The 17559-nt window shown below is 36.7% G+C and overlaps 1 protein-coding gene across 1 annotated transcript in view; it reads left to right on the forward strand.

Annotated features, from left to right (window-relative positions):
* Positions 1–3778: 3778 nt before the first annotated feature.
* The window catches only part of LOC103080267 (UDP-glucuronosyltransferase 2A1-like), a 51657-nt gene continuing 37876 nt past the window's right edge, over positions 3779–17559 (forward strand). Inside the window, 1 exon segment of the mRNA XM_082930874.1 lies at positions 3779–3904. Coding sequence (XP_082787000.1) covers positions 3779–3904 — 126 coding nt within the window.

The following is a 17559-nucleotide window of genomic DNA, read 5'->3' on the forward strand; positions in this document are numbered from 1 at the left end:
GAGAACCTCCTTAAATATTGTGCACTCAGCACCTCACTTGCATTGATGTAGTCCTAGCCCTAATTATCTGACAAGGGCTTATAAATATTTAAAAAATGCTAAAGAATTTACAGAGAATGAAGAGTAGAGTGGATGAAAAGATGTGAAATTTCAGGAGAGGTTTCAAATCAAAGAAGAACCAAATAAAAATCCTAGATTTGAAAAATACATGAATTTAAAATATATATATACTGAATAGACTTAAAGGTGGATTAAGCACTACAGAAGAAAGAATCAAGAATCAAATGCAACTTGAATGCATTCAAGTCTAAGGATATTGAAACTGATACACGGGCTGATAAAAGGGAGCCTCAATAACCTGTAGAAAAATATCAAGTAGCATAATTTCATAGGCAGAAGTCTTGCTCTGAATGATTATGTGAGTAGGAAATAAGCTCCTTTCTTGTTCAAGGTTTTATATTTATGGGTTTATTTGTGTAATAGTTTAATTTTATGTGTTAACTTGACTGAGCTAAAGAATGTCCAGATAGCTGGTAAAACATCATGTCTGTGTGTATCTGTGAGAATGTTTCTGGAAGAGATTACATTTGAACTGATAGAATGAGTAAAGATCGCAAGTGAGGCATCAACCAATCACGACTGTGGAATTCCTCAGCCTCCAAAATCTCAAGCCAGTTCCTATAATGTTTCTCTCTCTCTTTCTTCTCTGTATCTAGCAATGGATATATATCTTTCCATTGATTCTGTTTCTTTGGAGAACACTGATGAGTACAGTTTGTTATTACCTTTATCAACAGACACATCCAGTACTTAATGTTGGCAAGAGAAGTTCTGTGGAGTGTTTGAGGGCATTTATCTCTGGCTCTCCATCACATCACACACCCCATCAAATGATTCTGAGAAAACTAAACTTTTCAAGAAAATCTTTTCAGCTTAAAACAACCACAGTTAGCTTATATTCTAGCAAGTAATGATAAAATTTAACAATAACTATAATGAGAATATGCCTTGTTCTAAGCATATCTACCAAGTCACAGGTTTATGTATTTTCTTAGTTATAGAATAATTTCATTCACATAGAATGTTAGCCACCATGGCTAAAAATCAAAGTCTATAGAAATTCAGATGAATCAATCTCCAGCTCTAACTTATTAGGAAAAGAAAATATAGGCAATATCATATTATAATTATCAAACTTACTAAGAGACTAGATCTTAATTATTCCCACCACAAAAAAAGAAATGATAATTATGTGATGTGATGGAGGTGTTAACAATCATTACAATGACAAATACCTTACAACATATAAGTGTGTCAAATTGACATGTAAACCTTGAATTTATACAATGTTATATGTCAAATATATTTCAATTAAAAAAATGAAAGGAATTAAAATATGTAAACTCAGACTTACATATGCACACACCTGACGGTCTATATCTGTGTTTTTATCTGCTACAGACTTGTGGAAATAATTATTTTCTTAACAAATATGTCATAGAATATATTGAAAGCATTTGAGGCCTTAAGTTATTTTCTTAGGTAACAGTTCCACAGTGAAAACATGACTTCTATTTTGAAGAAAATTTAGGTTGCATATAGAAATGAGGAGAAAAAATGACTTATTTAATAAACAAACATCTACCTATCTGACACATAGTAAATTCATGACCGTTTCCTTTATCTCTATTTCTTTCTCTTTCAACAATAGTTCATAGTTAGAATTATCAGAACATCTGAAGACATGCAGAAATATCTTCAAAGAAAAATATTCTTCAAAAATCTAACAACTTTTTCAGGTTGTCACCATCTGTCATATACCCATCATTTGTCTCCAATAACTGGCTACAGACTGTATCCACTTCATTATTTTTGTTATTACTTGCAATTTCTCAAATTCATATCTTAGACTAATTTTTTTATTGATAATTAATATAATGGGTTTACAAGAATAACAGTGAAAACAATTTGAGAATGTCATATAGTTCTTATAGTTTATAGGTGGGCATCTATCTGAACCCTTTTGCTTGATGGTCGCAGAAGAGCTGTTTGATCCTTTATTTTATCCCAAGAATGAAGCTCCTCAACCATACCCTTTTCTTCAGATACTTTTCTTCATAAATCTACTTTTCTTTAATATGAGGTTAGGATTAGATTATAGGTTACAAAAACTATCCCTTCAAGGATTTAGCAGTAGTAAGAACCAAGAAATATTTTAACTGTAGAACTCCTCCCAACTGCATGATTCCCAGTACAATAGTACTTCTGATGTTTTTTAACTAAGCACAGAAAACACATTCTCAGGCTGGGTTTTGCCCTCTTTAGGTTTGATCAAAATCTCAAAATGTAAAAACTGACTGCCAGGGTAGCAGAGGATGTGAACAGGTGAGGATTGCCCAGCAGTAGTGGCATATTCCTGAGATTTTCTCAAAGTGAAGGTAGCTTGGTTGTTTTAATTTTGAATTATTATTTATTCCTTTACTCAATCTGTTCATGAAAAAATTGAGAGAATGGCTGCCATATTCTTCTCATTGCTACTCTCTTCTCCTAGGAGTAAGTCTGTACTCTTTCTTAAGGGATAAATTCTGTCTGACTCTGAGGTTGACTGAGACCTGAAGTCATATTTTCCAGCTTGGCCTCTGTCAATAATAATGGTAATATTTTGGCTCTACCTTCAAATATTTGTTTTATTTCTTAATACTGTACAGAAGCTGGACCAGGAAAAGTAGTGTTAATAGGTCCCTAAAGGACCCATTTGTGTTTGGGCTGAGAACATTGAAAAGTAAATCAGAATTTTTATATAAAATATACATGAGTAGAGTCTTTTGGCATGGGAAGGGTATTTGGTTCTGTTCCTTAAACTTTAGTATAAAGGGAGAGAATCCTTGGTGCTTTAATAAAGATTATATCGAGCCAGTCTTGACCCCTGCAGCCTTTGTGAGAAGCTTTATATCAGTCTTATGGCATAGAGGTCTTGGAGGTAACAAGCTTATGCATGATTTAACCTTAGGTGAGTGCTTCTTTTTAAACAAGGTCTTGGATGAAGGTGGTGTAGTCATCAGAATGGCCTTGGGAAGAGCCAGGAAAGGACCCAAGGCAAAAGGCAACCAAATGAGTGGACTCAGGGGATGCATTCAGGTCTGCAAGACAGAATTTGTAGATGCCAGCAGAACTTTCTACTATGTCTTAATAAAGTCAAAGATTTAATTGCTGGCACATAGGATCTTAGCAAATTATAGCCCTAAGGCCATGTAGCAGGCCCTGCTTTTCCACAACTGGAGCTGCTGAGGGCAAACACTCCCTATAAGGGAAAGACTCCTTAATGACTTTTAGTGATTGGTCGGCAGAACAGTATTGGCTCTTTCTAAACTGCAAAGCAGTTTAGTTCCCTGTGTGTTACAGAAATCAGGTTTTAGCAGAATATAGACAACAGTATAACCATTAACCCCAATTTTATTCTGTGCTCAGAGCCATGGAGGAAGCTGTAGAAAGGCTAACTTTTGGACCCATCTGATGCTGAACACACACTCAAGGGATACCCATCTCCCATGACATGACCTCAGATCGTCTACTCATTTGTTTAACCAGAGCACACTTAAATAGATTCCTCCACATGCTCGCTTCTCTCCAATATAGCAAGCCTTGAGTCAAAACTAACATCTTTCTGGGAGTTTGTTCACAGCCAATTTTGAGTTCACAGGTCATAGTGTGATGGTTAATTTTATGTGTCAACTTGGCTAGGCTATGTGCCCAGTTGTTTGGTCAAACACTAGCCTAGATGGTGCTGCAGAAGTATTTTGTAAATGTGATTAACCTTTCCAATCAGTTGACTTTAAGTAAAGGAGATTATCTTTATAAGAACAAAACACTAGGTTTTTCTGAGGAGGAATTCTGCCTCAGGACGGTAACATAGAAACTTTGCCCACAGTTTCAGCCTGCCACCATGCAGATTTCAGACTCAGGACTGCAACTTCAACTCTTGCTTGATTTCCCATCTGCCTATGGATTTTGGACTTGCCAGCCCCCCAAATCATGTGAGTAAATTTCTCAAAATAAATCTCTTTACACACACCCACAGTCACTTGTACCCCTCCACATATATGTACATATGTGTGCCTATATTTATATTTATATTATTGGTTTTGTTTCCCTAGAGAGCCCTGAAGGTTCACATGGTATCTGGATATGTGAATCCTTTTCTCCTTTCATCAAATGCCATTGAGTTTATGCTATAATCATAATGAATGTTAAGTACTGGGTTTCAGAAGCCCAGGTTTGCCTGGAATAAATGTTTTAGGGAATAGCTTCTTTTCTAACTGTGGTGGTGTTGTGGTATTTTTGTGTCTTACCACCTCTTTGAAATTTTTAATGTAATGCACATCAGAAACTTGTTGTAGATTTTCTGAGACCCTGGAGAACAAGGCCTGTCTAATGATAAAATTTTAGGCTGCAATTGCTGACAGAACTCCTTTTTCTACTAAATTACTAAGAACCCATCTGGCTATGACTGAGGAGAATTAGAAATTGAAATAAATACTTTGGAATATGAACATCTATGTCTCAAGGGCAAGAAAATTTTATTTTGGTATTTGGTTTCTTTGGACCTGAATTTGTAATGGGATTTAATGTTTAACTTTTAACTTCTCTTAGGAATTTGATAAATGAAGTGAGAATGTAGTCAAATTCACAATATCCTTATGCTATTAGCATTTACTTATTAGAACTTTTTGCATTTTATCCTAATTATATCATATAATTTCATTGCAGAATCTCTGATAATCTATTTTAATCTGCATGACTGGACAAAATTTGGTTGAGAAACATAATAGGAAATAAATCATAGAATGACCTTTGAGTTGACTTAATTAATGTATTTTTTTGAGTCATTTCACCATTTTTTTACAGGCAAAATCTAACTACCCACTTGCCATCCTGGAAGGATAAACTAGTCTTGGAGGAATGACCTTGCAAAATTGGTACCAAGTCCTCAAGGGCAATGACCTCATTCTTCATTGATCATAGTTCAATGCTCAAACCCAGTGAATAAAGAGAACAAATACTGAAAGAGTATTGGAGAGAAGAAATCAGAGATTATCACGGGAGCCTAGGACTAGACATGAGACATCTGCTGATGATTTCCAGAAAATATCCTGGAGAAATTTAAGGGCAACTGAAGTTTTTGTACAGTAGGTGAAGTGAAAACAGAAAAAATAGTGTTTTCATAATGTGTGTATGACTCCATCTTCACCCCTATGTTATTGTGACCTAAAATGAGCTTAATTTATACTTATAGGTTTCATTGTATTATTTTTTACTTAAATAAAAATGACTAATAGAGTGACATGCAAAGTGGCAAGCCCTTCCTAGTTCACAGGAAATAATGAAGTTATTTTAAACAAATTGGTTTTCTTCTTACATTGAGGACTTTATGTTTAAAATGTATGAAGTCAAGTGTCTGCTTGTTTGTGAATCTCTAAAGCAGGAATTTACTTTTGAAAATGAGATGTTGATTATTGTGTGCAATTAAATGGTAAACTAGAATTTCATGACTGGAACTTGGCTTTTGAGGTATTTTGTTTAGACAGCAGAATTTTCGGTGCTGTTACTGGTGCTGAGGGTTTTGTATGTTTGATCATTACTTTTTAAAGAATTTCAATATCTTTAGCTAGGACAAAGTCTCCAGTTCAACATAAGCTGACCTACAGCCTCTTGTTGATTTATGCATTTATGTGACTTGGCTAATACCCAAAAAGCATTTTAGTTTCTGCTTGTCCAGAAAAATGTCATCTAGATTCTTCTCTAAGATATCTGGTTTCCCTCAAAGCGATATTTTCTGTTTGCACAATTTGGTGTCAGAATTAATCTTTTATTTGAAGCTGAAATCTACTATTTTGTTAAACTATACAAAGTCTTCTCTGTTATCATCAAACACACAGAAGCACACACAAATATAAAGCAAATAACAAATTTCAAAACAGCAAGGTACAAAAGTAAAATGAATTTGGTCTTTAGATACAAAACAACCCTCAGGTTAGCATCTGGATGTTCCCAGTTACTAGCTACATGACCTCAGCCATCGTGACTTGTTGGGTGGAACAAATTTTAAACTTGGTGAATTTAAATTAAATTTTTCTTACTTTCCCTTTTCCTAGCCTTGAAAGTTCTGACATCCTACAGTGAAAATTGAAGATATCTGAAGACCTTACTTAGTGATTAAGGCCTGTCTTTTGGGTGTTTTAAATAATAAGTTTGCTTTAACTAGTGGTTACCAGTGGGGAGAGGGAAAAGAGGAGGGGCAATATAGAGGTATGGAGGAAAAGTTTTATTAAGGGATTATATGAAATCACTCGTGAAACTTTTGAAAATTGTAAAGCACTATAGAATTTAAAGAATCTTTCATTCAATATAAATAAGTAAAGAAATAAATAAAAATAATGAGATTGTTTTGAAAGCAGTGAGGAGTCTTTCCAAGAGAATGGCTTGTGACTGGATGCCATACATTTTTTGCTTAAGAAGATGTCTGAAAACTTTTCTAGAGCAAGTCAGGTTATACGTAGATAAATAAAATACATCTGCATAAGGGAAAAAAAAATATATATGTAAGAATTTCAAAATCCTTAACAGAAAATTGTGTCTATATATTATTTATTTTGAAAAATGAATCAATGAAAGAACCATACAGAGAATATTCCTTATAATCGTTCTATCAGATTTATCTGTCATATGTATACCATGGAGTGCAAAATTAAATATGATTAATCTGACATAAAGGTACACTTAAAACACTCAAAAAAAAAAGAAGAAAGGAAAGAAAAGAGAAGAAAAGAAAAGAAAGAAGAAGAAAAAAGAGAAGAGAAGAAAAGAAAAGAAAAGGAGGAAAAACACAGGCATGTGCTAGAACTGGGAGAAAGTTACAAACTGCCTTAGACAACACCTTGTTTTGTAGCTGTGTTGATTCTGCCCCATTCAGTTATCCAGGTGTGTTTAGTTCAAAGCATTTACTCAGCAAAATTTCCCAGGTAGTGAGAACATTCTGACGTGAGTGATAATGAGATACCTCTGTGATGTGGTTGCCAAAAAAGTAACACGTGGATCCTGTAAAAGGTAAGTGAAACCCAAAGAAATAAACAATGGTCTAATTTTATGTTTCATGGCTTGTCTATTATACATGAGACAATTCCTAGATACTGAAGGCCAATAAGATAAATTTGTTTTTCTTTTTTCTGAAGTGAAAATAATCTTGCTAAGTACAATGTCACTAAAGAGGTATGAATTATTTTCAACCTGAATTCATGCATATTTTCTCATTTTGTCCTGATTTTGAAAGATCATGTAACATAATTTACAAAGTCATAATACAGTTCAATAAGATATTTTTTAAAAATTCTAAAATGGAAAAAAGTTTCTTCTTTCTTCTTTCCCTCTAAAATTTCCTTTCTCCCACAATATTAGTGTATTATTCCTTCCATCTCACTACACATATGTTGAAAATAATCTCAATAACTTTACCATATTTCCAAATAATTTTGAATTTAGAATCAATGCATGAAAATCTTACAAGCAATAAGTTGGACAATCCATTTATTTTAAAAATGTTTATTCAATATTTTTATACATCTTTTTTGGAGTATAATTGCTTCACAATGCTGTGTTAGTTTCTGTTGTACAACAAAGTGAATCAGCCATAGGCATACATATATCCCCATATACCCTCCCTCTTAAACCTGTCTCCCACCCTTCCTATCCCACCCCTCTAGGTTGTCGCAAAGCACCGAGCTGATCTCCCTGTGCTATGCTGCTGCTTCCCACTAGCTATCTATTTTACATTTGGTGGTGTATATATATGTCGATGCTTTTCTCACTTTTCCCCAGCTTCCCCCTCCCCAGCCCCCATGTCCTCAAGTCCATTCTCTATGTCTGCGTCTTTATTCCTGCACTGTCACTAGGTTGATCAGTACCGTTTTTTTTGATTCAATATATATGCGTTAGCATACAGAATTTGTTTTTCTCTTCCTGACTTACTTCACTCTGTATGACAGACTCCAGGTCCATTCACCTCACAACAAATAACTCAATTTTGTTTCTTTTTATGGCTGAGTAATATTCCATTGTATATATGTGCCACATCTTCTTTATCCATTCATCTGTTGATGGATATTTAGGTTGCTTCCATGTCCTGGCTACTGTAAATAGTGCTGCAATGAACATTGTGGTACATGTCTCTTTTTGAATATGGTTTTCTCAGGGTATGGGCCCAGTAGTGGGATTGCTGGGTCATATGGTAGTTCTATTTTTAGTTTTTTAAAGAACCTCCATACTGTTCTCCATAGTGGCTGTATCAATTTACATTCCCACCAACAGTGCAAGAGGGTTCCCTTATCTCCACACCCTCTCCAGCATTTACTGTTTCTAGATTTTTCGATAATGGCCATTCTGACCAGAGTGAGGTAATAGCTCATTGTAGTTTTGGTTTTCATTTCTCTAATGATTAGTGATGTTGAGCATCTTTTCATGTGTTTGTTGGCAATCTGTATGTCTTCTTTGGTGAAATGTCTATTTAGGTCTTCCATCCATTTTTTAATTGGGTTGTTTGTTTTTTTGATATTGAGCTACATGAGCTGTTTGTATATTTTGGAGATTAATCCTTTGTCCGTTGTTTCATTTACAAATATTTTTTCCCATTCTAAGGGTTGTATTTTCATCTTGTTTATGGTATCCTTTGCTGTGCAAAAGCTTTTAAGTTTCATTAGGTCCTATTTGTTTATTTTTATTTCCCTCTCTCTAAGAGGTGGGTCAAAAAGGATCTTGCTGTGATTTATGTCATAGAGTGCTTTTCCTCTAAGAGTTCTATAAGTTCTGGCTTTACATTGAGGTCTTTAAATTATATGGAGTCTATTTTTGTGTATGGTGTTAGGGAGTGTTCTAATTTCATTCTTTTACATGTAGCTGTCCAGTCTTCCCAGCACCACTTATTGAAGAGGCTGTCTTTTTTCCATTGTATACTCTGCCTCCTTTACCAAAGATAAGTTGATCATATGTGCATGGGTTTATCTCTGGGTTTCTATCCTGTTCCATTGATCTATATTTCTGTTTTTGTGCCAGGACCATACTGTCTTGATTACTATAGCTTTGGAGCATAATCTGAAGTCAGGGAGCCTAATTCCTGCAGCTCCGTTTTTCTTTCTCAAGATTGCTTTTGCTATTCAGGTTCTTTTGTGTTTCCATACAAATTGTAAATTTTTTTGTTCTAATTCTGTGAAGAATGTCATTGGTAGTTTGATAGGGATTGCATTGAATTTGTAGATTGCTTTGGGTAGTATAGTCACTCACAATATTGATTCTTCCCATCCAAGAACATGGTATATTTCTCCATCTGTTTATGTCATCTTTGACTTTTTTCATCAGTGTTTTATTCTGAGTACGTTTTTCACCTCCTTAGGTAGGTTGATTCCTAGATATTTTATTCTTTTTGTTGTGATGGTAAATGAGATTGTTTCCTTAATTTCTCTCTCTGATTTTTCATTGTTAGTGTTTAGGAATGCCAGAGATTTCTGTGCATTAATTTTGTATCTTGCAACATTACCAAATTCATTGATTAGTTCTAGTAGTTTTCTGGTGGCATCATTAGGATTCTCTATGTCATCTGCAAACAGTGAGAGTTTTACTTCTTCTTTTTCTATTTGTATTCATTTTATTTCTTTTACTCCTCTGATTGCCATGGCTATGACCTCCAAAACTATGTTGAATAAAGTGGTGAGATTGGACATCCTTGTCTTGTTCCTGATCTTAGTGGAAATGCTTTCAGTTTTTCACCATGATGCTTGCTGTGGGTTTGTCATATATGGCTTTTATTATGTTGAGTTAAGTTCCCTTTATGCTCATTGTCTGGAGAGTTTTTATCATAAATTGGTGTTGAATTTTGTCAAAAGCTTTTTCTGCTTCTATTGAGATGATCATATGGTTTTTATTCTTCAGTTTGTTAATACGGTGTATCACATTGATTAATTTGCATATTTTGAAGAATCCTGCATTCCTGGGATAAATCCCACTTGATCATGGTGTATGATCCTTTTAATATGTTGTTGGATTCTGTTTGCTAGTATTTGTTCAGGATTTTTGCATCTATGTTAATCAGTGATGTTGGTCTATAATTTTCTCTTTTTGTGATATCTTTTTCTTATTTTGGTATCAGGGTGATGGCAGCTTTGTAGAACGAATTTGGGAGTGTTCCTCCCTTTGTAATTTGTTGGAAGATTTTGAGAAGGATGGGTGTTAACTCTCCTATAAGTGTTTGATAGAATTTGCCTGTGAAACTACCTTTTGTTTGTTGGAAGATTTTTAATTACAGTTTTAATTTCATTACTTGTGATAAGTCTGTTTATATTTTCTAATTCTTCCTGGCTCAGTCTTGGAAAATTGTACCTTTCCAATAATTTGTCCATTTCTTCATGGTTGGCATATAGTTGTTTGTAGTAGTCTCTTATAATCCTTTGTATTTCTGTGGTGTCAGTTGTGCTTTCTCATTTTCATTTCTAGTTTTATTGATTTACATCCTCTCCCTTTTTTTCTTGATGAGTCTGGCTAAGTGTTTATCAATTTTGGTTATCTTCTCAAAGAATCAACTTTTAGTTTTATTGATCTTTGCTATTGTTTTCTTCATTTCTATTTCATTTATTTCTGCTCTGATCTTTATGATTTCTTTCCTTCTACTGACTTTGGGTTTTCTTTGTTCTTCTTTTCCTAGTTGCTTTAGGTGTAGGGTTAGATTGTTTATTTGAGATTTTACTTCTTTCTTGATGTGAGATTGAATTGCTATAAACTTCCTTCTTAGAACTGCTTTTGCTGCATCCCATAGGTTTTGGGTCATCCTGTTTTCATTGTCATTTGTTTCTCTGTATTCTTTTATTTCTTCTTTAATTTCTTCAGTGATCTCTTAGTTATTACTAGTGCACTGTTATCCTGCATATGTGTTTGTTTTACAGTTTTTTTCCCTGTAATTGATTTCCAATATCATAGCGTTGTGGCCAGAAAAGATGCTTGATACAATTTCAATCTTCTTAAATTTTCTGAGGTTTGCTTTGTGACCCAAGTTATGGTCTATCCTGGGGAATGTTCCATGTGCACTTGCGAAGAAAGTGTATTCTGTCACTTTCGGGTGGAATGTTCTAAAAATATCAATTAAATCTGTCTGGTCTATTGTCTCATTTAAAGCTTGTGTTTCCTTATTTATTTTCTGTTTGGATGATCTGTTCATTGGTGTAAGTGGGGTGTTAAAGTTCCCTACTATTATTTTGTTACTGTCGATTTCCCCTTTCATGGTTGTTAGCATTTGCCTTATGTATTGAGGTGCTTCTACATTGGGTGCATCTTTATTTATAATTGTTAGATCTTCTTCTTGGATTGATCCCTTAATCATTATGTAGTGTCCTTCCTTATCTCTTGTAACAGTTTTTATTTTACAATCTATTTTATTATATGTGAGTATTGCTACTCCAGTTTCCTTTAGATTTCCATTTTCATGTAATATCTTTTTCCATCCCTTCACTTGCAGTCTGTATGTGTCCCTAGGTATGAAGTGGGTCTCTTGTAGACAGCATATATATGGATATTGTTTTTGTATCCATTCAGCCAGTCTTTGTTCTTGGTTGTGGCCTTTAATCCATTTACATTCAAGTTTATTATCAATATGTATGTTCCTATTACTGTTTTCTTAATTCTTTGTTTTTTGTTGTTTGTGTGTGTGTGTGTGTGTGTGTGTGTGTGTGTGTGTGTGTCTTTTTCTTCTCTTGTGTTTCCTGCCTAGAGAAGTTTCTTTAGCATTTGTTGTAAAGCTGGTTTGGTGGTGCTGAATTCTCTTAGTTTTTGCTTGTCTAAAAAGGTTTTGATTTATCCATCAAATCTGAATGAGATCCTTGTTGTGTAGAGTAATCTTGATTGTAGGTTTTTCTCTTTCATCACTTTAAGTATATCCTGCCACTCCATTCTGGCCTGCAGAGTTTCTGCTGAAAGATCAATTGATAACCTTATGGGGATTCCTTTGTATGTTATTTTTGCTTTTCCTTTGTTGCTTTTAATATTTTTTCTTTGAATTTAATTTTTGTTAGTTTGATTAGTATGTGTCTTGGTGTATTTCTCCTAGGGTTTATCCTGTATGGGACTCTCTGTGCTTTCTGGATTTAGGTGACTATTTCCTTTCTCACATTAGGGAAGCTTTCCATTATAATATCTTTAAATATTTTCTCAGACCCTTTCTTTTCCTCTTCTTCTTCTGGGATCCCTATAATTCAAATGTTGGTGCATTTAGTGTTGTCCCAAAGGTCTCTGAAATTGTCTTCAATTCTTTTTAATCTTTTTTCTTTACTCTGCTCCTTGGCAGTTATTTCCACTATTCTGTCTTCCAGCTCAGTTATTTGTTCTTCTGCCTCAGTTATTCTGTTATTGATTCCTTCTAGTGTATTTTTCATTTCAGTTATTGTGTTGTTCATCTCTGTTTGTTTGTTCTTTAGTTCTTCAAGATCTTTGTGAAACATTTCTTGTATTTTCTCAATCTGTGCCTCCATTCCTTTTCCAATATTCTGCATCATCTTTACTATCATTACTCTGAATTCTTTTTCATGTATATTGCCTATTTCCTCTTCATTTATTTGGTCTTGTAAGTTTTTACTTTGCTCCTTCATCTGTGACATAGTTTTTGCCATCTCATTTTTTTTTTTTTTTTTTTGGATGGGTGGGATTGTGTTCCTGTCTTACTGGTTGTTTGACCTGAGGCTTCCAACACTGGAGTTTGAAGGCTGTTGGGTAGAGCCGGCTCTTGATGCCAAGATGCGGACCACTGGGAGACCTCACTCTAATTAATATTCCCTGGGGTCTGAGGTTCTCTGTTAGTCCAGTAGTTCGGACTCAGAGCTCCCACTGCAGGAGCTTCAACCCAACCCCCAGCTCGTGAACAATGATCCTGTCATCTGCACTGGGTTGCCAGAAAAAAAAGAATACAAATAAAAGAATACCAAAGAGTAAAAAATAAAATTAGACTAGGAAACTAACAGATATGTTAGAAATAATATTAAAATAAAAATATAGATGAAACAACTGGAAGGCAAAACAGAACCACAATAGTAAAAAAAGAGAAGGAAAAAAAAAAGGTGGAAAAGTCCTTTGTTGTGTGAGGTGGGGCTTAGGCAGGGGTGGGGTTTAGGCAGTGGGCAGGGCCTATACTTAGGACCCACAGGGCTGGAAAAGGCCCTGGGAGGGGTGTGTGGCATGGAGCTTAGGCTCAATGGAACAGAAGGGTCCCAGGTGTACCTCTGGTCTCAGAGGGCGTGTAACACAGCCTGGCAGCCCAGCAGGCTTCTGGGCTCAAGTGGGCAGGGCAAATGCCCTCCACTCTTCTCCGACTCCTCCAGTTCTAGAGGTCCCCTCCCACCTGCCTCTCCTGTTCTTCCTCAGCCTCCCTCCTATGCCCCTAGGACCAACGCAGGCAGGAGGGGGCCTCTGAGGGCCTAGGACTTTGTCCAAGAGGTGGGGAGGCTTCCCAGGCCGATTGGGCAAGGGAAACACTCAGCGTGCTCCCCCCTGATCCAAGGCCCCGAGAGTCCCTCCAGGAGTGGAAACCCCTCCCCGCTTCCAGCCACCCCTCAGGAGCGCTGGTCCTGTCCCACCTCCACTTCTCATCCCCCCTCAGTCCCCCCACATCTTACTGGTTCACCTGGGGGTTCCTCCCATCTTCTTGGGTGTTGAGGTCCCCACCAGCATCCGGCAGGCACCCTAGTTGTGGTGAGATGCAAACTCTACTTCTTCCCATGCTGCCATCTTGAATCCACCCCTCCCCATTCAATTTTTTAAAAGTGCATTTTTAATGAGCTAAGTTTTGGAATTTTAACTAGAATATAATAACTTGAGCTAAAATACTACTAGGGCCTTCTGTTTTGTGAAATTAAAAAAAGAATCAGGGCTTCCCTGGTGGCGCAGTGGTTGAGAGTCCGCCTGCCGATGCAGGGGACACGGGTTCGTGCCCCGGTCCGGGAGGATCCCACATGCCGCGGAGCAGCTGGGCCCATGAGCCGTGGCCGCTGAGCCTGCGCGTCCGGAGCCTGTGCTCCACAACGGGAGAGGCCACAACAGTGAGAGGGCCGCATACCACAAAAAAAAAAAAAAAAAAAAGAATCATTCTTGAGGGCACAGTCAAGTTAGAAAGTCTAAGTGACAACCATGGGCAGCGTGAATTGAGCAGAGGCATTCAGAATCAGAACCGGATTTCTAATTCTGCATAAATAGCTATGCAATCATGGAAAACTTACTTCATTTTTCTGTCCTAATTTCTTCTTCCTCACAATGGGACAAAACACATCTTGCCTGAGTGTAATTCTCCACACTCACTAAATCACTTTTCCTATTCAGAGGAGTGTTAAAAATTACCAAATATGATTCTCCTGTAAGTAAGGGTGCCTGCTGGGAAAAAGCCATGTCTCCAGAGGAAGGAGATATTGCAGATATTTAAGCAGATGGTTTCCAAAGAGTCAAAAGAGGGGTATGTGAGGTTTGGCATAACTAAGTCTCATGCAGAGTTTGGTGTAAAAAAAAAATTCTAGCTATTTAAGCAAGAGAAAAATGAATAGAACAGCAGCAGTGTGTGCTTTATTTAGGTTCTTTTCCTCCAAGAACATTTAGTATCAGTAGCCAGTAAGAAATAGGAAGTGAGGAAAAAACAGAAAATGGAGATAACAAGAAGTAAAGGAAAATATAATGAGGAAACTCCAAGGTGAAAAATCTAAATCAGGGCTTCCCTGGTGGCACAGTGGTTGAGAGTCCGCCTGCCGATGCAGGGGACACGGGTTTGTGCCCCGGTCCGGGAAGATCCCACATGCTGTGGAGTGGCTGGGCCTGTGAGCCATGGCCGCTGAGCCTGTGCGTCCGGAGCCTGTGCTCCGCAATGGGAGAGGCCACAGCAGTGAAAGGTCCATGTACCGCAAAAAAAAAAAAAAAAAATCTAAATCAGAACAACTGGGTAGAAGAATTAAAGTCTTATAAAGCCCCCTGAGGATTAAGATTACTTAAGTAATTTCTGTACAAAATAATAATTTTATTATTAGAACTTTGAAAGGAAGTTTTGTTGTGAAGATCCCCTATGCCAGTCATTTTAAACTGCTTGGATTTGAGTTTGAAGAATCTCAGTTTCTTCTCTCTTCAAATGTAGAAATTATACAATAAATGCTATTAAAGGTGTCACACAATATTTTTCAAATTATTTTTGAACAGAAATAAAATGGACACAGCATAGTATGTAATTATTTTAATTTGTACAATTGAACATTGAATTATTTTAATTTGTACAATTGAACCAACCACCATAGAACTTTAGGACTGGGAAAGTTAGGAAATGTTCATGATCCCTGACCCAGAAAAATATTCAGCAAAATATTCAGTGGTTCAATTAAGATTGGACACATCATTGACTATATAATCACATTATAGATAGCTTTATTACTTATTGTTATATCTTATATTTCTCATATGACATATACATATTCATACATATGAAAAATAATCACACACATACACACATAGGCAATCATTAGGTTATCTATTTTTATGTAACAAACTATCCCAAAAGGTAGTGGTATAAAACAAAACTATATTCTTACCCTCAAAGATGCTGAGGATCTTTGATCCGACAAGATGAAAAGAGTATGGTTTGTTTTCTGCTCCGCAATGTAGGGGAACTCAACTGGGGAGACTCAAATCTCAAATCTCAAATGGCTGGGTACTGAAACATATGGGAGGTGTTTTCAATCACAGGATCACAGGTTTGGAGCCTGGGCTGTGTTGACTTGAAAACTGCACTCAACTGTTAAGGGAGACCAAACATGTTCTTTCCTTGTGGCTTTGGCTTCCTCATGGTATGGTGGCCTTAATGTAGTTTGATTTATTCCAGGAAGTTCAGGGCTCCAAGAGCAAGTGTTCTAGTAAACAAGATGGCTATTACATAGCATTTTATGATCTAGCATCAGATGTTAAATGGTATCATTTCTGACATATTCTTCTAATTAAAGCAGTCACAAGCCTATCCATACTCAAGGGGAGGTGAAAAAGACCCCTTTCATTTAGAGGAGCATTAAAATTTTTACAGCCATTTTTTTTTTAAACCACCACAATAGTGTTAATGATAAGTATTTTAAAATTTTTTTCTATTATAGCTGAAATCTTAATTGCCCTTAGTTTTATTCATTGTAATAAAATATATCATTTTATTTTTATTATTACTGTTTTTTCAGATTGGTTCTAAGTAAAAGAATAACAGTGGGATCTCTAGAAGGGGTATAGATTGCTCCCCCTATGTTTTCTCTCTAGTATGTTATGAGCTATGTGGTGAACTGACCTAAGAGAGAGACGTTTGCAGGTAGCTGTAAGACAGCTGATTTTTGCTCTCAGTAAAGTAAGAACAAAGTCCTAGTTAAAAGCACTAGGTGTCTGGTATAGACATAGGAGCAAGAGAGTCAGCCTCTTGTAACCCAACTGAGAAAAAAAAATTAAACAGCTAGAGGATGCCACGAAGTGAAAACTATCCTTCACTGCTTAGCCTCACTCTCCCCATTGCCTGCCAGACTGGCTTTTCATGGTGCTACAATTCCTTATCTTTCATTCCTCATCTGTTCTCTAGGATTTTTATTCTGTTGGTTAGTCTTACTTTAGTCGAAAGACGTATATTCCTGGCTATAACCTGCTCATAAGCTTTATAGAGCCATACTCTGGCCCTTCTCTGCCTGTACTTCTCTTTATTGGGCAAGGACCCTTGGGAGCCAGGGAGTCTGTCCTTTCTTCTTGACCATGTTTTAGGAGGCCCAGATGCTGGAATTCTCTACCTGTAGAGCCCTAACCCACTCCCAGATCTATAAAGTTTTCTTTCCATGTCATTCCTCCTCAGAGCAGACCTCTGTTGCAGGCATGTGCAACCTTATAGGCTTGAAGGATGGTCAAGTGGTGGCTTTTTGCTTGGAAGGAGGGGTGTGGACAGAACTTGAGCTTGTGGCTTAGTCTGTCCAAATACATTTATATGAGATCCTTTTGGGTGGTAAATGGAGCTAGGGTCTGGGCCAAGACTTCCATTTGTACTCTTCTCCTGAACTTGCAAATGTTAGGAGTGGGCCAGTTCCACCTTGCTTTTTATTTGGTAAAAATAAAAGATAGTTGGGCTTCCCTGGTGGCGCAGTGGTTGAGAGTCCGCCTGCCGATGTCGGGGGCATGGGTTCGTGCCCCGGTCCGGGAGGATCCCACATGCCACAGAGCGGCTGGGCCCGTGAGCTGTGACCGCTGAGCCTGCGCGTCTGGAACCTGTGCTCTGCAGCGGGAGAGGCCACGGCGGTGAGAGGCCCGCGTACCGCAAAAATAAAATATAAAATAAAAGATATTAACTCATAAAATGATTCTCCTTCCTATTCTGTCTTAAGACACATTGACACATTAGCTTATTTTTCTGAGACTTGAATCAGTAGAGATGTAAATGTTAATATATTTCAGCCTATATGTTATTATTTGTCTGAATGAAAGTCACAGGATGTACAG

This window comes from Lipotes vexillifer, unplaced genomic scaffold, assembly GCF_000442215.2.
Source record: "Lipotes vexillifer unplaced genomic scaffold, Lipotes_vexillifer_v1.1 scaffold1103, whole genome shotgun sequence".
Taxonomy (NCBI): domain Eukaryota; kingdom Metazoa; phylum Chordata; class Mammalia; order Artiodactyla; family Lipotidae; genus Lipotes; species Lipotes vexillifer.